The sequence below is a fragment of the Telmatherina bonti genome (assembly GCF_933228915.1).
Source record: "Telmatherina bonti genome assembly, chromosome: 2".
Lineage (NCBI taxonomy): Eukaryota > Metazoa > Chordata > Actinopteri > Atheriniformes > Telmatherinidae > Telmatherina > Telmatherina bonti.
The window spans coordinates 566,866-584,792 of NC_136620.1; the positions used below are offsets into that span (position 1 = coordinate 566,866).

Below are 17,927 nucleotides of genomic sequence, written 5' to 3' on the forward strand. Positions count from 1 at the left end.
GAAGACCAGCTGGGGGTTGATGCAAAGCCTTACTCCTAGCACAAGTGGTACAGGCAGCCACGAACTCCTGCGCATCCTTCTCCATGGTTGGCCACCAAAACCTGCGTCTGATAAGGGAGAGAGTGCGTGAAGAACCAGGATGACAAGCCAAACGGGAGGAGTGACCCCACTGGAGGACCAGGGATCGGGCGGTGTCGGGGACAAACAGTCGATCCGGGGGACCAGTACCCGGGTCAGGCTGATGTTGCTGATCTGCTATGACTTGGTTTTCGACCTCCCATGAGACTGCAGCCACGATGCAGGAGGCTGGCAGGACGGTTTCCACCACAGAGGTGGTGGCTTCAGGGGCAAACTGACGGGACAGTGAGTCGGGTTTCTGGTTCTTGGAGCCTGGTCTGTATGACAGTGTGAAATGGAACCGGTTGAAGAATAGAGACCAACGGGCTTGGCGGGGATTCAATTGTTTAGCCGACTGCAAATACTCCAGGTTTCTGTGATCTGTCCAAATGAGGAATGGAACTCTGGATCCTTCCAGCCAGTGCCGCCAGTGCTCTAGAGCCAGCTTGATGGCAAGGAGTTCTCGGTCCCCAACATGATAATTGTGTTCCGCAGGGGTAAGACGTCGGGAAAAGTAGGCACAGGGGTGTAATTTCTGGGTCTCAGGAGATCTCTGGGACAACATGGCTCCTACCCCGGTGTCCGAGGCATCCACCTCCACTACAAATTGGCGGTTCAGGTCCGGATGGAGAAGAACTGGAGCTGAGGTGAACAGTTCCTTAAGTTTGTCGAAAGCTTGGGCTGCTGCGTCTGACCAGAAAAAGGGAACTGATGGGGAAGTGAGACGTGTTAGGGGGAGAGCTGTACGGCTGAAGTTGCGGATAAAGCGTCGATAAAAGTTTGCAAAACCCAGAAAGCGTTGCAGTTGTTTTACAGAGGTAGGAGTCGGCCACTCCACAACAGCCTTGATCTTATCAGGGTCAGCTCTGACCTGTCCACGCTCGAAGATATAGCCCAGAAATGAGATGGTATCTTTATGAAAGTCACACTTTTCTGCCTTTACAAATAAGCGGTTTTCCAACAGTCTCTGAAGTACCTGTTTGACATGTTGCTCATGTTCCGAGTGAGTCCGGGAGAAAATGAGGATGTCATCCAAATGAACAAACACAAAACGGTTAATAAGATCTCTCAGCACGTCGTTAACCATGGTCTGAAACACTGCAGGAGCGTTACACAACCCAAAAGGCATGACCAGATATTCGAAGTGGCCGAGAGGGGTTCTGAAGGCAGTCTTCCATTCATCACCTTCTTTTATTCTCACCAAATGATATGCGTTGCGGAGGTCCAATTTAGTGAAGATTGTGGCGCCATGAAGGGAGTTGAATACAGAGTCAAGCAGAGGTAAAGGGTACTTATTCTTCACAGTGATAGCGTTTAAGCCACGATAATCTATACAAGGCCTGAGTGAACCATCCTTCTTCGAGACGAAGAAAAATCCAGCCCCTACGGGTGACGAAGAGGGCCTGATTAGTCCTGCCGCGAGAGAATCTGAGATATATTTCTCCATAGCCTCAGTCTCTGGTCGGGAGATGTTATATAGACGGCAGGTGGGTAATGGCGCCCCCGGGAGCAGATCAATGGAACAGTCATAAGGTCTATGTGGGGGAAGAGCTGAGGCGTTGTCCTTGCTAAAGACCTCCCTTAAGTCGTGACAGACTGGGGGAACGGTGGACAGGTCAAGGGGAACAGGTTGGCGGCTGGAAACAAGGGTAGCAGGAACAGCTGAAAGAAGGCAGGTGGCATGACAGAAGGAACGCCAGTTAATAATCCTCCCACTCTGCCAGTCCAGGTGGGGGTTGTGCTGAGCCAGCCAAGGGTGGCCTAAAACCAGAGGGGATTTAGGTGAGTCAACAATGTAAAACGAGATAAGTTCTTGATGATTACCCGAAACAATCATCTTTATAGGAAGGGATTGCAGTGTGATGGTGTAAAGAAGACTGCCATCCAGGGCCTGCGCAGAGATGGGGGATGAGAGGGTCTTCAAGCCAACATGTAGCGAGCTAGCTAAGGAGCTATCCAAAAAATTGGCCTCTGCACCAGAGTCAACCAAGGCATCAACAGAATGGGGGACATTATCGCTGAACAGGACTGCTGGGATGAGAGTTTTAGTGTGGGGAAGTACCTCAGAGGATGTGGTCGTCAGTACCCCCACTGCTGCTGACGACCCTGGTCTTTTGATCGGTTGGGACAGAAAGAAATACGATGTCCAGGTAGTCCACAGTAGTAACAGTCTCCCGAGGTCCTTCTCTGCCGCTCCTCCGGGGAAACGTGCGCTCTTCCCAGCTGCATAGGCTCCTCTGTGGGAGTGGCTGTGTGAGGGAAGGATGGTATTGCTCCAGAGGAATACTCCTGCTTGTCACTAGATGGGGATCTCCGTTCCCGGTCCCTCTCCCACAGTCGGATGTCCACCCGGATGGCGAGGGAAATTAGTCCCTCCAGGGACTCAGGAGTGTCACGGGTTGCCAGTTCGTCCTTCACCCGGCTGCTCAGACCGTTAGCAAAAACGTCACGGAGAGCGTCATCATTCCACCCTGAATCTGCGGCGGCTGTCCTGAAAACAGCAAAATTAGCCACACTCGTACTTCCTTGACGGAGGCTGAGGAGATGTGTAGCAGACTCTCTGCCTCTTACAGGATGATCAAAAACCTTTTTCATCTCTTGGACAAAAGATGAAAATGAATCTGAAACCCTGTTGTTCGTAGGCTGCTTCAGCCCAATCCAGAGCTCTCCCTTCAAGGAGTCCGATCACAAAAGAAATCTTTGAGTGATCCGTGGCGTAGGTGAATGGTTTCTGATCTAATACCAGTGAACATTGAAGCAAAAATCCTCTACATTTGCCTAAATCGCCAGCATACGGCTTGGGATCTGGAATATGCGTCTCTCTTACTGAGTCAGGTTGGTGAGCGGGTGGATCAGGAGCAGGCAGCTGAGTTGGTGCAGGACGGCCCAAGCCGGCGACGTGTGTTGTAAGCTGGGTTAGCTGAGAGAGGATCGCATGATAGTTCTGATCCAGAGTTAGCATCATTTGCTCATGTCGAACGAGACGTGCATTCTGACCTGAAATGGTGCGCTGAAGGCTGTCAGCGGTGGCTTCCGGGTTCGCGTCCGTCGGATCCATTCAGTGGCCAGATTGTTCTGTTGTGGGTGAGGGGCTAGTAGGATCCAAAGAGCGGACACTTTCTGAGTACAGAGAGAGGTTTATTGATTTCCCACAGATTCCTGCGAATTCTTCCAGCGGAACTTTCAGAGACTGGCAGACTGGCGAGCATCAGGAGGCAGGCAGGCAGGGGAGCAAACGAACGAGCAGGCAGGCAGGCTTTCACTGGCAGGAGGAAGACAGGACAGGTTACGAATCAAGGTCAAGCACAAACAACGTAAGCTGAGGCCGAGAGCTGTTTTACCGCAGGGCAATCAGCAATCTGGCGCTGGATAGCAGGCAGAGCTGGTCTTAAATAGGTGGTGCGTTGATTGCTGAAATGTGGATCAGCTGTGCCTCCAGGTCCCAGCTGACCACGCCCACCAGGGAACAGGAATCACCACAGCTGTTGCATTCCCTGCATCCGCGCGCTTCTAAATAAACTCATTACTACAGCTATAACCCCACACCCCCAGGATGCACGTTTCATGCTTCCTCTCTTGGCCGCTTTTGACGACGAACAAGAAGCCCTGCATTTTAGGATTCAGGGTTGACAGCCACTTCCGTATTGGTTGAACTCTTAATACAGTTCAAAAAGGGGAATTTGAAGGACGATTATGTACATACATAAATTCTGATATGAAAGCTTGATGTTTTATGTTACTATTATGGGACCAAATATCTTACTCTTATTTACTTTGTATTACTTCAGATGAAGAAATGCTTATAAGGCCAGATCTCTCTCTCTCTCCCTCTCTCTCTCTCTCAAAAAGATTCCAATGTCTGTCTAAACTTTCTCTGCAGCAACTGAATATGGAAGAATACAGAGCATTGTGTCGCACAAGACTCAGTTAGAATAACAGGAGATAGCTAACGCTAAGACCTTGAAGATAACAGGAAGAAGGATACGATTGACCATTGAATACACGATTCAGTGTTACAGGGGAAAGGAAGACTATTCCATGGGAACGTTTATCCAACTGTATGTATCACTCCACCATGATGATTTAAGAAAAACAGCCTGTTGAAGAGAGAAGGCAGAGTCCTGCTGCAGATCCTGGGGTGTAGGGAGCTGCGCGGGGCTCTCCCTTTGCAAAGGCGAAATATACCAAAGGTACCGTCTGATTTTCTTCATCCAGCATCCAGCGAGCCCTGAACCTTGGAGAAGGCTGAGGATTGATTTCAGCGCTTTCAACATATGGCATGGCATGGTGTTATGTATCATGGCATAGCATCGTGTGGTGGGGCATGGTGTAATAGTGCCTGGTGTTGTGTTGTGTAGCATGGTGTTGTGGAGAACAATGTATTGTAGCATTGTCTAGTACGGGATGACATAGCAGGGTTTTGGCATGGCGTAGTGATGTGTTGCACTGTGTGGTGTGGCATAGTGTGGCATGGTGTATGTAGTAGAGCATGGTGTGGCGTGGCATAGCATGGGATGTGGTAGTGGGGCGTGCTTCAGTCTAGCATGTTATGGTGTAGCATGGTCTGGTGTGCCATGGTGTGGTGTAGCATGGTTTGGTGTGTCATAGCGTAGTGTGGCTTGCTGTGGTGTGGTGTGGTGTATAGGGTGAGTCTCCTAATGTCCAATAAAGTGGCAAAATTGCAAAAATACTATCCTCACGCTGACTGCAGACATGTTGGCTTCCTGTTTTACTAAAAAGGTTGCTACCATCAGGAATCAGTTCTCTGAGCCTGACCAGCTCAGTCCACCACATCCAGCTAGTGGTGCCTCACTTTGCTCTTTCTGCCCTCTGAATGAGGACCAAGTCTCTAAACTTCTAGTCAACTCTAAAGCCACTATCTGTCCTCTGGATCCGGTCCCTACCGACATCCTGCAGAGCATTTTACCTCCAATCAATCTGCAGTGACCCATATTATCATCTCCTCTCTGGAATCCGCTGTCTTTCCCTCTGTCTTCCAGCAAGCTCGGGTCACCCCGCTCTGGAAACAGAGTTCTTGTTTGGCATGTCATGTGAGCTTATTTGTTATAAGAAAGCTGAGCTGAGCTGAATAAATATGAGTTCTTCAGAGAACCTTTTAGGTTAATATGTATTAAAAAAAAGGTTTTCTTTCTTTTGGGAGCTGCTGTTTGTTAAACAAGTCAGAAAAAGTGACTTTTATCTCATAATGGCTAAATTTGAATATCTAGATTTATATTAATATATTATGTGATTGAATGAGCCTCAAAAATTACTTTTATATGTGTGTTTATACAGTAAAAGCAAAGTTTCTTTGCAACAATTCAGAAATTAATAAGCTATTATTTGATTTCTGGCTTGTGCTGTTCTCATTCTCAAATGCAAGTCACTTCAGAGAAAAGTGTCTGCTCTGACTGTAGGCAATAGAATAGAATAGAATAGAATAGAATAGAATAGAATAGAATAGAATAGAATAGAATAATTGTGGGACGGTCTAGCATCCCAGCAAGATTTACTTGTTTTCATTGTAGTTGTTTTGAAGGAGGTGTTCTCTGTTCTCTTTTGAGATTCTTCTGTTATTTTCAGTCCAAGCTCAAAACATGCAGGGCACATCAGTCAGTTTGGGTCCCAGTGATAATGTTCATGCAGAATTATCTGGATGCATAATTTTAACTTCCGTTTCAGTCAAGCTGTTGTGTTTAAATATGTCTAAAAATACACATTTGATCAGAACAACCTATGAATGTGTGTGTGACGTACCTGTACATAGTCCACGCTGTCTCCCAGAGCTTTGAAGGCAGTGTACATCACCTCCCTTTTCCCTCCCCACTTTTGCATAATGCAGGAGTACCGACACCCTCTGACCAGCTGTGTCACTCTAGACACATCTTCCATGTGCAATGTGTTCCTGGCTCCCCTTCCAATGCCTCCCTCTCCACTCCCATCACTATGGTAGTTCCCCTTCCACACTATGTTACCGGTGTGGTCAGCCCCACCCATAACTTCCTGGAAAATGTCCAACATGTAGCGGTCTTCTGGCCTGTTCCCGTCAACTACCAGGACCACCTTCAGGTCTGGAAAGGAGATACGGCGCACACTGCGTAGGCACTTCCTCAGGTAGTCTGGGTCCTCCTGGAATGCTGCAATACAGAGGGCCACAGAGCGGTGGAGATGATGGGCTCGAGCAGGACTCCTCATCCGCCGATGCTCCAGGAAGGCAAAGAAGCTCTGGAGGAAGAGGTGGAGGGAGAGGAAGGCCCCATAAAGCCCAAAGGAGAGGTGGTGCTGTTCAGTGTGGATGAACTGGTAACCTTTGGACCAGAGCAGAAACCTATTGTAAGCATCATGTTGTAACGTCTTTAACACTTAGCTGTCCGTGAGAACTTCACCTGTGACGTAGGCTAGCAAGATGGTGAAGAGGACCACTGCAGCAAAAAGGGTGGTCATCACAATGTTTAATGCATTCCTGCAGCGTGAGGGCATCTGGAGGTCGGAAACCCCATCAGAGAGAAGAAGCAGGTTCATGGAGGAAAGTAAAACAGGGATAAAAACAACATAAGATTAAAGGGGCAGAGTGGAACTAAATAATAAACCAGTGTCCAATTACAGTGACAGAAAATGTCATCATTAAAATGTGGGTTTGTGTTGTTTAATAATAGGGATGCAATACAAGTAGAAGTACTTACTTTTGAGTACTTGCAGAAACCAGGAACTGATATGGGTACTAATAAATTCTGTTGATGTAAGTTGTGTGGACCAGCATGTCAGATGGATGACTGAGTGGTTAATGTGTTAGATATCAGATATTTCATCCTGCAGCGTCCTTTAAAGGTGGAGTATGTAAGATTTTCAATATTTTCAAATTAAAATAGCTAATAAAATAACTACGCCACCTTTAATGTAAGACTGGAAAACTGTCTAAATCTTCAGAAATGAGTATAAAAAGGTTTTTAGTGGATTTGGTTCACTGCTGTAACATAGCTGCTCTCGAAGAAATGGGGCTGAATTCAAAGCGTTCTGGATACCTGATAAATAATTAAGTATCTTTGCAATAATGCATTCATTCTGACAGCCCTGGTTCATGAAACAATAGTACTGAGTTATGATGTATCACATTCTGTGGGTGGGAAACATCACGTAGAAGCTGATGCTCGGCTTGGTGGAAACTGACCCCAATTCGGCTGTTTTAGAGTCCGATTGAGACCACTCGGGACTTAAAGCTGAGCCAAAGGATGCTCAGCTTAACCCAAAACAAGCTGTTATCTGAATCTGGCTCCCTGCACTGGCATTGCAGGCTGGTTATCACGTCTCCTGGAATGAAATGATGTCTGATGCTCAGTCCCCTCACCTACCCCCACTCTCTTCTCAGGCCCGTGGAACTTAAACTGAACTCAGCTCGAGGCCATGTTTACATCAGGTGGCACAGTTGAACTGGGGGATAGCTCACAGACTCACTCACTGAACACACACACACACACTGTTACAGACACACTCTTCTATCTTTCACCACCTTCTCCGGTCCTTGTCCCTCCCCCTACTCATGGACAGAGCGTTGGTTGGATGCGCCTTTCTCGGCTGCAAACTGACTGGCTGTGCTGGCAGATCCCACCCCGACCACGCCCTCCCATGTGTTTTCCTTATGTTGTGATTGTCTGAATATGCGCTTTTTCTCTTTTTTTTTTTTCTGGTTTGTTGAATCTCTTGACAACCCTGTAAGGGCGGTATAGAGAAACTTCCTTTTTTTCTTCTCCAACCCATGTTCACCTCATGTTGTTTCTTTCCCCTCTGCTGAAAGGCGGCACCGGATAAAGATGGCTGCGAGGCCTAAATACTGCCCGGACCTGTGTTCTGTGTAGTGGTTCTAAGTTTGTCTGTAAAATTTTGGACAGGTAGTATTTGAACCTTTAATTTCTCCTCGGGGATGAATCAAGTATTCTTGTATCTTGTAACAGTCAGACATATTACTGTATGCTGAGTATTAGATAATTATATTAATAACTATAATTAATATATATATATATATATATATATATATATATATATATATATATATATATATATATATGTATATGTATATATATATATATATATATATATATATATATATATATATATATATATATATTAATTATAGTATAATATTATATAATTAATTATAATAATAACCATAATGTTTTTACTCTCAGAATTAAGCACTTATATCTGTTTACTGTGGGTCCACATACACGCAGCTGCCACCAGTTTTACAATAGTGTCTCTGAATGGACTAACAAACTTTGACACTGCTGTAGCAGCTGTGGTGACAGGAGCTAGAGCACCGCTAGAGCACCATTTGGGATAAGTAACACCTTAAAAGTGCCATAGAAGAAGACAGTGCACCTGTAATTACCTGTAGTGCATAATGGTGCACCTAAGGCCAATGGATCTACTCAGATGTGAAAACATCTCTGTGTCTGGGAGAAGTTTGGCTTCTGATGGCCAGGTGATGTGCATTCACAGCTTGCTATACCCATCTGTACTACTAGATGGCAGTAATTCTACACACTGGTTGGATCAATCTGATGTCCAGTAACTTGGCTTTGGAGAAACTGACTTATGTGGCCAAAAACAAACAGGAGGACTTCGAAGACATTTGGCTTCCCTTTTTACGCCTTGTGAAAGACTTTGATTTGTAGAAAAAAGTTTGCGCAAACTGAGTGAATGCTGAGTTCTGGGATGGGTGGGTGGGTGGGTCTCATCTTATGTTTTGTTTTATTTGATATTGTCTTTTGTTGTTGTGTGGGTTTTTGTTTTATTATTATTACCGTTATTTTTATATTTGTTTCTTTTTTCTTCTTCTCTCTAAATACAAAATTCAATAAACATATTTGTGAAAAAAAATTCTACACACTGGTGCTTTAAGTTATTTGGTCTCTTACAGCAAAACCAGCTTCTTCTGCAACATTTATGATGTTGATGAAAATGCAGAGTGAAGAAGAAAGTGGATTTAAGTTACTTTAAATGTGGCATGGTTGTTGGTCTAAATATTTCAGAAACAACTGATCTGCTGGGATTTTCAGTTATTATTATTATTATTATTAACCTAAATTGAACTAAGTGTCATAGAAAATGAATGAATGTATGCTATTGCTAAATGTACATAACATTTGGTAGATATTATATACTATTAATTATTAATAAAAAAGATATTTATACTAATACTGTTTCTATTACTAATACAAAAACAATAATGGAATACATATATCAAATCAAACTTAATTTAAATAACACTTTTCATACAAGAGCTTTTCAAAGTGCTTAACAACATAAAAACAATTTCACCCTTACGAACACACACGCAGCCCAAACACACAACCCTATCTTTCCCCTGACCTAAATAAAACTGCCTTCAGGGTTCTATATCTGGATCTGGATTGACACCGCTGCAAAGAAAAAATATCTGTGGGATCTGTCCATATCAGGAGTTGCCCAAGAAATGACCATCGCAGACACTGTCACAGGAAACACCCAGGCCAGGATGGGCCAGGGTCCACACCACAGCCAAAGGGCTGCAGTGTATAACCCCTACCAACAACCCTCACCACAACCCCACCGGTAAAACAGGCGCAGCCCCCGACATGGAGGATCCCCATGAAGAAAACACTGTAGCTAAAAAGTTCAAAAGATAAAATAAAAAGAAACACAAGATAAAATAAGTAAATATAAATAAAAAAGAATAAAATTAAGAAAGAAAAAATATAGATAGACAGACAGACAGACAGACAGACAGATAGATAGATAGATAGATAGATAGATAGATAGATAGATAGATAGATAGATAGATTAATACTTACTTTATTCATCTCCAGGGGGGAAATTCAGGTAAAATAATTTATAAATACATAAAAAGTAAAGATATAAACAGATAAAAAAAAGAAAAAACATTTTAAGTAAAAGCTAAACTAAGAAAAATCTTGAGCCTCGTTGTAAAAACATCCACAGTCTCTGCGGCCCTGAGGTCATCCAGCAGGCTGTTCCAAAGGTGAGGGCTACAGAACTGGAATGAGGTCTCGTCACATGATTTACTTCTAATCAGAAAACCTCAGGGTTCTTGAGGGCTTATAATTTGAAACAAGGTCAGATAAACACGAAGGCCCAAGACCATTAAGACATTTGTATAAAAAAATAAAAGAACCCTAAAACTAATTGTAAATGTAATAGGACTTTTCAAAGCACCCGAATTGCTTTACATTAAATCCACAATTCATTTACTTCTCAAAACTCTTTTACTCTGGCCCAGACCTATAGAAACATCACAGCAACTCCTGCTCAACGTCTCCCATGTCTATACACCAGCAATGCTGACACTGGAGGCAAAAAGCGGGAAGTCTGCTGCCTAAGGACACAATGACAGATTGACTGCTTCAGCTGACAGCCAGAAGCAGGTCTCTGCCCCCCCCCCCCCTGCAGTCCTCCTGCCTCTGTAAGGGTTAATGGCTGTAATTATAGAGAGGGCAGGGCTTGGCACTCCAGGCCAATGGGAACAGGAACAATTCTACCCTTTCATTCAGAAAATTCCCACCTGGATGGGCAGACCTGTCTCATAGAGACACATTTGTCCCACAGAGACAGACATTTCTTTAATTACATCCAGGCAAATTTACCGGCTTCCCAGAGAAGACAAACAGTTGTCCATCATGGCAGCAAGTTGCTGCAGATCTGAAAATGGCTCCATGTGAAACTCGAGGTCTGGCCAAAAAGAGGGACTTTACCTATGTTTCCCTTCCTTACAGGAATTTCATGTCTCACTGAAGTCATTCAGAGGAACAATGACCTGATAAACAGAACCAAAATCTCTTCTCACTTTCTACATTTTTACCTGAATGTCATGTGACTGCAACATAATAGAAGGATGCGACTGATGTCAGAGATGTTTGTTAGCAGGACTAATGGGAGGAAAATACTGCTGATTTCCTGTGTTAACTTCTGATTATACTGGTGGAACTAGAACTCATAAAGTGATCCCTGAGAAAAGTGAAACCGGTTTTCTGGGAAGATGGCATGTGTGAATAATATTTAGGGTTATTTGTCAAAAGACTCATTTGTTCCCATTTCTCTAATTTCATCTGAAAACCAGCAAAGATCATACTTCCCTCCAGAACCTGGACCTAAACAGATCTAATGGGGAATGGATCCTCCCCAAAACCTGGATCTTGACAGGTCTGATACCATGACTGTTGCTAAATGAAAGTGGTTGTAAGGATGAGGTACACAAAAAAAGACAAACTGGTCTCACTAGAAAGCATCATGGTCATTAAGACACAACGCTGCTAATCAGTTGCTTTTAGGAAAGAATTGTACAAATCTGAAATGAACTGTTAACTATTTTTCTTTGCCCATTCAATCTACAACACAAATTTCCACAATATTTCATCATGCAGGTATATCTGACAGCCATTTTGTTGTGTTGCTGCCAATGTCACACTGTATCCTAATATCTACTGCTGTATGCAGACACTGACAGCAGAAAGGAAATCTGAACTGATGAATTACACGGTCAGCCAGAGTTACTGATACAGGAGGCATCCTAATCAGATGTGTAAGCCACCTCATTTGGTTCCTGTCAATGAAGAGGAGCTGCAGCTCTACACTTCCTGTGACATTGTAAGTGCTATAACATTGTATTAACTATATTGTTAAGTTGCCATCAGTCACTGCAGACCAATGATCCTTTCATTAATTCATCGATCTCCTGCTTGTGATGAACAACAAAATGGAAACTCCAGATGTCTTAAAGAGAGACAACTAGGAGCAACATTGAACATCTCCTGCCTGCATCCGTGTAGGTCATAATATGTACCAGAGGTCACGACAATTTCATAGCTGCCTTCTGAAAACTACATTAAATTATCTATATGAACCATGGGGAGAATGATGTTAATAACATGTTTTAATCAGACGTTATTAACATTGTTCTCCAATGGTCCAATGTTAACATTATCACTGCATCATCCAAAGTGTAACAGAAGAATGTCTTCTTGTCTCACTCCAGCATGAAGTCCGGCTTCATCAGATATTTTTCTGATTTGCTATATCACAGTTTCGTGATTCAAAGATGACAATATACATACATTTTTTACATTTTAATAAAATGTATAATTTAATTGTTATGGTTTTACAATAATCTGAGGTTAGAATAAAAGTCCAAATGCTTTTTTCCTGCATAGCAGGTCTACAATTACATTTCACAATCTTCCAAACTAAATCTTTGCTGTCAGCAGCAGCGCAGTCAGCAGTCAATTTGCAATAACTAGCATAATAATCATGATGTTACTCCATATTCAGCCTGACATCTACATGGAATCTCAGAATTTAGTTTGAGGCTGACAAACTTTTACCGAAATGTACTGTACTGCTGTTCCTTGGAAGAAAATTGGCATCCATAAGAACTATTCCTGGAAGGTCTTTCAAGGATCCTTACTGTAAAGAGGTTGAAAGTGGGATGAAACAACAGAAAACTTCTCGAAGAGAGTTCGAAGAATTAAAAAATCCCCTTTGAACTCCTCAGTAATGGCGTATCTGTTTTCCTCATGTTTACCTTAAATATTCACACCTACTTCCTGTTCCAGTTCCATATATTCCAAATAGAGCACTTGGCTCTCAGACTGCAGGTTTACTGCTGGTTCCCAGAGTCTCAAAGAGTCCTATGGGAGGAAGGGCCTTTAGCTATCAGGCTCCTCTCTTATGGAACCAGCTCCCACCGTGGGTTCGGGAGGCAGACTCCCTCCACACCTTTAAGATGGAGCTGAAAACCTTCCTTTTCCATGATTCTTATAGTTAGGATATGAGCATCTCCTGAGTTGGAGTCTGCATGTACGGGACCCAACTGTCCAGGTTCTGCTCATTGCTCTTATAGTTATGGGTAGTCTAGCCATCCATTACTTATGTAGCAATGGGGATGTTACCTGATGCACTGAGAAGCACCTCGCTCTATTTCTCTAATATATTAATGTATAAATATATGCCAATATTGCAGTTTCTAACTTATTTCTCCTTTTTTCTGCAGGTCTTCCTGAATAAGTGCAGTTGTACATGTTGATCTGTCTTTCCTGTCCTCTCCACCCCAACCAGTCGAGGCAGATGGCTGCCCTCCCTGAGCCGGGTTCTGCTGGAGGTTTTCTTCCTGTTAAAGGGGAGATTTTTCCTTCCCACTGTCGCCTCGTGCAGCTCAGGATGGAGGATTGGATCCAAGTCATGACTCGATGCAATCAGTTGGTTTCTATTATAGGATATGTATGAATTGGCTGGAAATGATGTGGATGTAAAGTGTCCTGGGACAACATTGTTGTGAAGTGGCGCTGTACAAATAAAGTTGAATTGAATTATTTTCATTGAAGTGAGAATTGAGCCAAAACATTTGAGAATTCTTCATATTTTCCCTGTTATTCATGGATCAAGATTTTTATGCAATTAAAAATGCTTATTACTTTTTTGCTTTCATTGCTTTAAAATCAGCCCTTTTGTAATATTGCAGTGTATTCACTGAGGAAAACTATGTAATAATGTAAATCTTAGGCTGATTTGTGGTCATTTTAATAAGAAATAGTCATAAAAATATATACCTTGTTCAACCAAGACATTAAATGGTTAAAACAAGTCTGTCTACATTCATCACCAACTCAATCTATTGGTTTCCTTATATAGGCTGTTATGAATTGGCTTTCATTATGTTTTCTTCTCTGTCTGTAAAACGTCTTGAGATGGCATTGCCGTGATTTGACGCTATATAAATAAAGTTGAATTGAACTGAATTGAATCACCTTGGAAACTGCAAACAAATCCCCCCACTGGAATCACTTCTGTCTGGATCCCGTGTTAGTCATAGTGGATTCGCAAACTGGGTTGGTGTGGTGTGAATGCCCCAAGGCCACAGGTCTGATCACAGACAAACAGACCAAAGAGGGTTTGATTAGAGGGCGGTTGGCGGGTCAGTAGCTGGGAAATGGTGGGAACTGGAGGTGAGAAGATGTAATTATCACTGAGGTTACATCTGCTGACCAAGACATGAGGATAGAGGCCACCTTCCCTTCCAGTAAATATGGGAAAAATCCAGTAGTATCCTCAAAAAAATACCACTATCTATCTGTAAATGGACATTTTTCAATGATGAATCATCTAGAGTTAAAGATGTAAGTTCTTGAAAGTGGTATGTTACCTTTGAGATTAGAAAGGAAAATCCAGCCATGTTCAAATCTGTTCCTCAGATCAGAAACAAATGTCAATCAGATTCCAGAAAAAGAACTAATAAACAGATCTAGTAGCTGTGGATTCATATGGCCAGAGGGTTTCACAACGAGGTCTAGATCTGTCCAGGTCCAGGTCATTCAGATCATCACCAAGTCATCATTTCCATGCAGTTGTATAAATTGAAATTCCCCACAATCCTGCAAACGAAAACAGGGAAAGATATTCCTGAGCGCTGTATGGGTTACTGAGAGCTCAGGCATTTCTGAATGATAGGTGTAGCGTAGGATGGGACTTTGGGAAAAAAGGGTGGGGAAGAGTATGAAGAACAGAGATGGATGAAGGTAGAGAGCCATATGAATGATTGATTTAAAAAGAAAAGCTTTCTGATTGAGACAGGCAGAATATCCAAAGCTGGTGTTCAGGTTTGTTTGAGGACTCTGATGAATGTTTCTCATGGACGGACAATGTTTTATTATTAAAGAAAAATGAGTAATACCAAACTAATTAGATGTAGCTCACCACAATAACTTCACACACCAGAACAGGTGATTCTGTCTGCAAATGCACCTGGTTTCATTAAGAGAAAATAACTTTCTATACAAGAAGCAGGTCAATCTTGGAAGAAAATGCAAGTGTTGCATTTTTATTTTACCTGTGTGAACAAATCTGAAGAAAATATGATGAACAGCATTATACTGCTGGCCTAAGTTCCTGCTAATCTGAGTCCTGAGGTCTTCAGTGGGATGAATAAAAGGCAGAGCAGGTCTACCCGCTACATATAGAAACTTTATCCTGCATATATCACATTTCTGCTTGATAGTGGACATGATAATAATCATAATGCAATCTCCACTTTGTTGAACCTGATTTAATAGTTAAACGATGGTCATTATCAGCTTGCTGAACTTTGGACATCAGAATGAGAATGAAAGACATTTTGTCATTGCTTGGACTTTTAGTGTCTTTTTAGTTCTGGATTCCTGTTTTATTTGTTAGTTTTCCCTGTTTCGTTCCCTTGTTTCCTGTTTTGCCTGCCGTTCATTAAGTACTCCTGGACTCAATTAGTTAATCCCTTTCACCTGTGTCTTGTTTGTTTTCTTTTTGGATTAAAACCTGTTCCAGCAACTTGTCTGCCTCCTGCCATTCTGTCCTGCATTTGGGTCCACACCTCCACCAACCGTGACACATTTTAAGCGACTGTAAGTGACAGAAGACAGGGAGCGTGTTGCCTGATTTGGCAACATGGGTTATGTTAGACAGACACAAAGCATCTCAATAAACCACCTGGGTAGAAATCTTCAATCCAGATAATAATTGGATTGAATCTCACTTGAAAGACAAGAATTATTCTGTAAAAGTTCCCAAAGGCTCCATGTTGGGCCCCCTGTTGTTCAGCATCTAGATGCTCCCACCAGCTCAGATCATGTAAACAATCCAAATCTGTGGCAAGAGGGGACTCTGGTCCCAGATAAAGATTCAGTTCATGCCTTGGTGGATGTTGCAGGAGTCTAAAATAAAGATTAATCTCACATCCAAAGATTCAGCGTCTAGCTTCAGTCAATAATGCCAACAAATATAGCATAAAAGGACTGATATCTCAGCATGATTTCTAAACATTATTTATTATCTGTTTTCAGTTGTCTGGATTACTAACGGATTTCATACAGGCTTTCTTACAAAATCACAAAGACAACAGGAACCAATCTGGATGCTGCAATCCAGATCTGCCGCAATAGAGTCCAAAAAATGTTCTAGGATCTTTAAACTGGCTTCCTGTGAGACAAAGAAGTGATTTTATAATGTTGCTGCTGGCTCACAATTGGTCCAAAATCAAATGACCACAAATGATCAGATCATTGATGTGATATGCTAGCACCTTAAGAACCACTAAGACTAATCAGAATTAGGTGGAAACAACATGAAATCTTGGATCCATTCTGCCTTGGATCAGGCTGCTACTGGAGTGGAGCAGGGATCCCTAACTCCATACCTCTTGAACCGGGGTCCTGCAGGTTTTAGAGGTTTCTCAGATTCTCTACCAATTTGTTGTTATGTTCTATAGCAGCCTCTTAATGACTCATTGGTTTGACCATGTGCTGCAGCAGGAAACACTTTGCAAATAATTGTGGCACCACTAGTCAATGTAAGTGGTTCGACAAGGTGTGGTGTGGTGCATTTCTGGAATATTCCAAAAGCGCATTCGCTTTCCATTTCTCTAAAATACGCATTGGTTTTATTTTTACCACTTGACACTTTGTAACCAAGTCAATCTAAAGCAGAGTAGATCGTTCAGGGGAGGTAATCATTTGATCAAAACCAAAGTGGATCTGGTGGATTTTGTCAGTAAAAGACTTTATGTCCACTTTGGAAACATTTTACTCTGAAACATCAACATTTCTGCATTGTTAGCAGCACCGGCGCCAAGCCGTTAGGTGAGAGGCAGTTTCACTTCATAAATGACACTGTGGAAAATTATCTGGAAAGCTGTGCCATTTTATAGCCTATTGTTTTGACACCACACATGAATAAATAGAGCAGCACATGTTCACTATAAAGCCTTTTCATGAAGCATTTTAAGTAACCCTGCACCAACTATGGCACGATGATGCACTCCTTATCGGAACACAGACGTTCCACTCTAGCTCTTTAACACAAGTCAGCACTGAATAAGCTGCACGCACCTACACCCAGAGACGATATTGTGTAAGGAAATTGTGTTTTCGTAATTCAGGGAGGATTTTAGGGGAAAAATGCACAGCCTCCAGCACTGCATGGCAGCACCTACATCCAGCTGGACTCACTGAACTCTCACTAGAACCTAATGATGATATCACTCCTGTTCAATTTCTTGCTTGTGTTGTTCTCACTCTCAGATGTAAGTTGCTTTGGATAAAGGGTCTGATAAATATCTGTACAATAGAATAGAATAGAATAGAATAGTGTATATGTCATGCATATAAGTACACACTTGGTTTATTCTACCTGCTTGTCTTATTTGGATAAGATAACTCTTGAATCCTTCCCTGTATAAATCTAAATTTAAATGTGTATGTGAGCCAAATGTATCCTTTGCTTTTGTTATATGCGTTTTTGTGTTTTGAAAAATGAATAGACAAATCTTTTTTAAAAAGACAAGGAGCTGGAGCACTGTTTGGGGCCGGTAACACCTTAAAAGAACCATAGAAGATTAAAAAGTAACCTACAGTGAGTCATTGTTGCACAAGAGGCCACTGGATCCACACACGTGAAAACATCTTAATGTCTGGATGAAGTTTGGCCTCTGACTGTATGGTGGTATATTCATTGCTATGTTATACTCATCTTTACCACTAGATGGCAGTAATTTCGATACACTGGTGCTTAAAAACCAAGACTTTAAATCAGAGGTGTCCAGCTCCGGTCCTCGAGGGCCAGAATCCTGCAGGTTTTCTATGTATCCCTGCTCAGACACACCTGATTCAAATTAATTAGTAGTAGAGCTTAATCAGTTGTGCACGTCATTGGCTGTTTGATCCATTTAGTGGAAGCTAGATGTGTTGGAACAGGAATACATGGGAAACCTGCAGGACAGCGGCCCTCGAGGACCG

General features: G+C 42.5%; 1 protein-coding gene across 1 annotated transcript in view; it reads right to left on the reverse strand.

Moving 5' to 3' along the window:
• The window catches only part of has3 (hyaluronan synthase 3), a gene marked incomplete at both ends in the record, with an annotated part of 30,586 nt that extends 23,989 nt beyond the window's left edge, over positions 1-6,597 (reverse strand). Inside the window, 2 exons of the mRNA XM_079252608.1 lie at positions 5,875-6,425; positions 6,504-6,597. Coding sequence (XP_079108734.1) covers positions 5,875-6,425; positions 6,504-6,597 — 645 coding nt within the window. The remainder of the gene's footprint in view (positions 1-5,874; positions 6,426-6,503) is intronic.
• Positions 6,598-17,927: the final 11,330 nt, after the last annotated feature.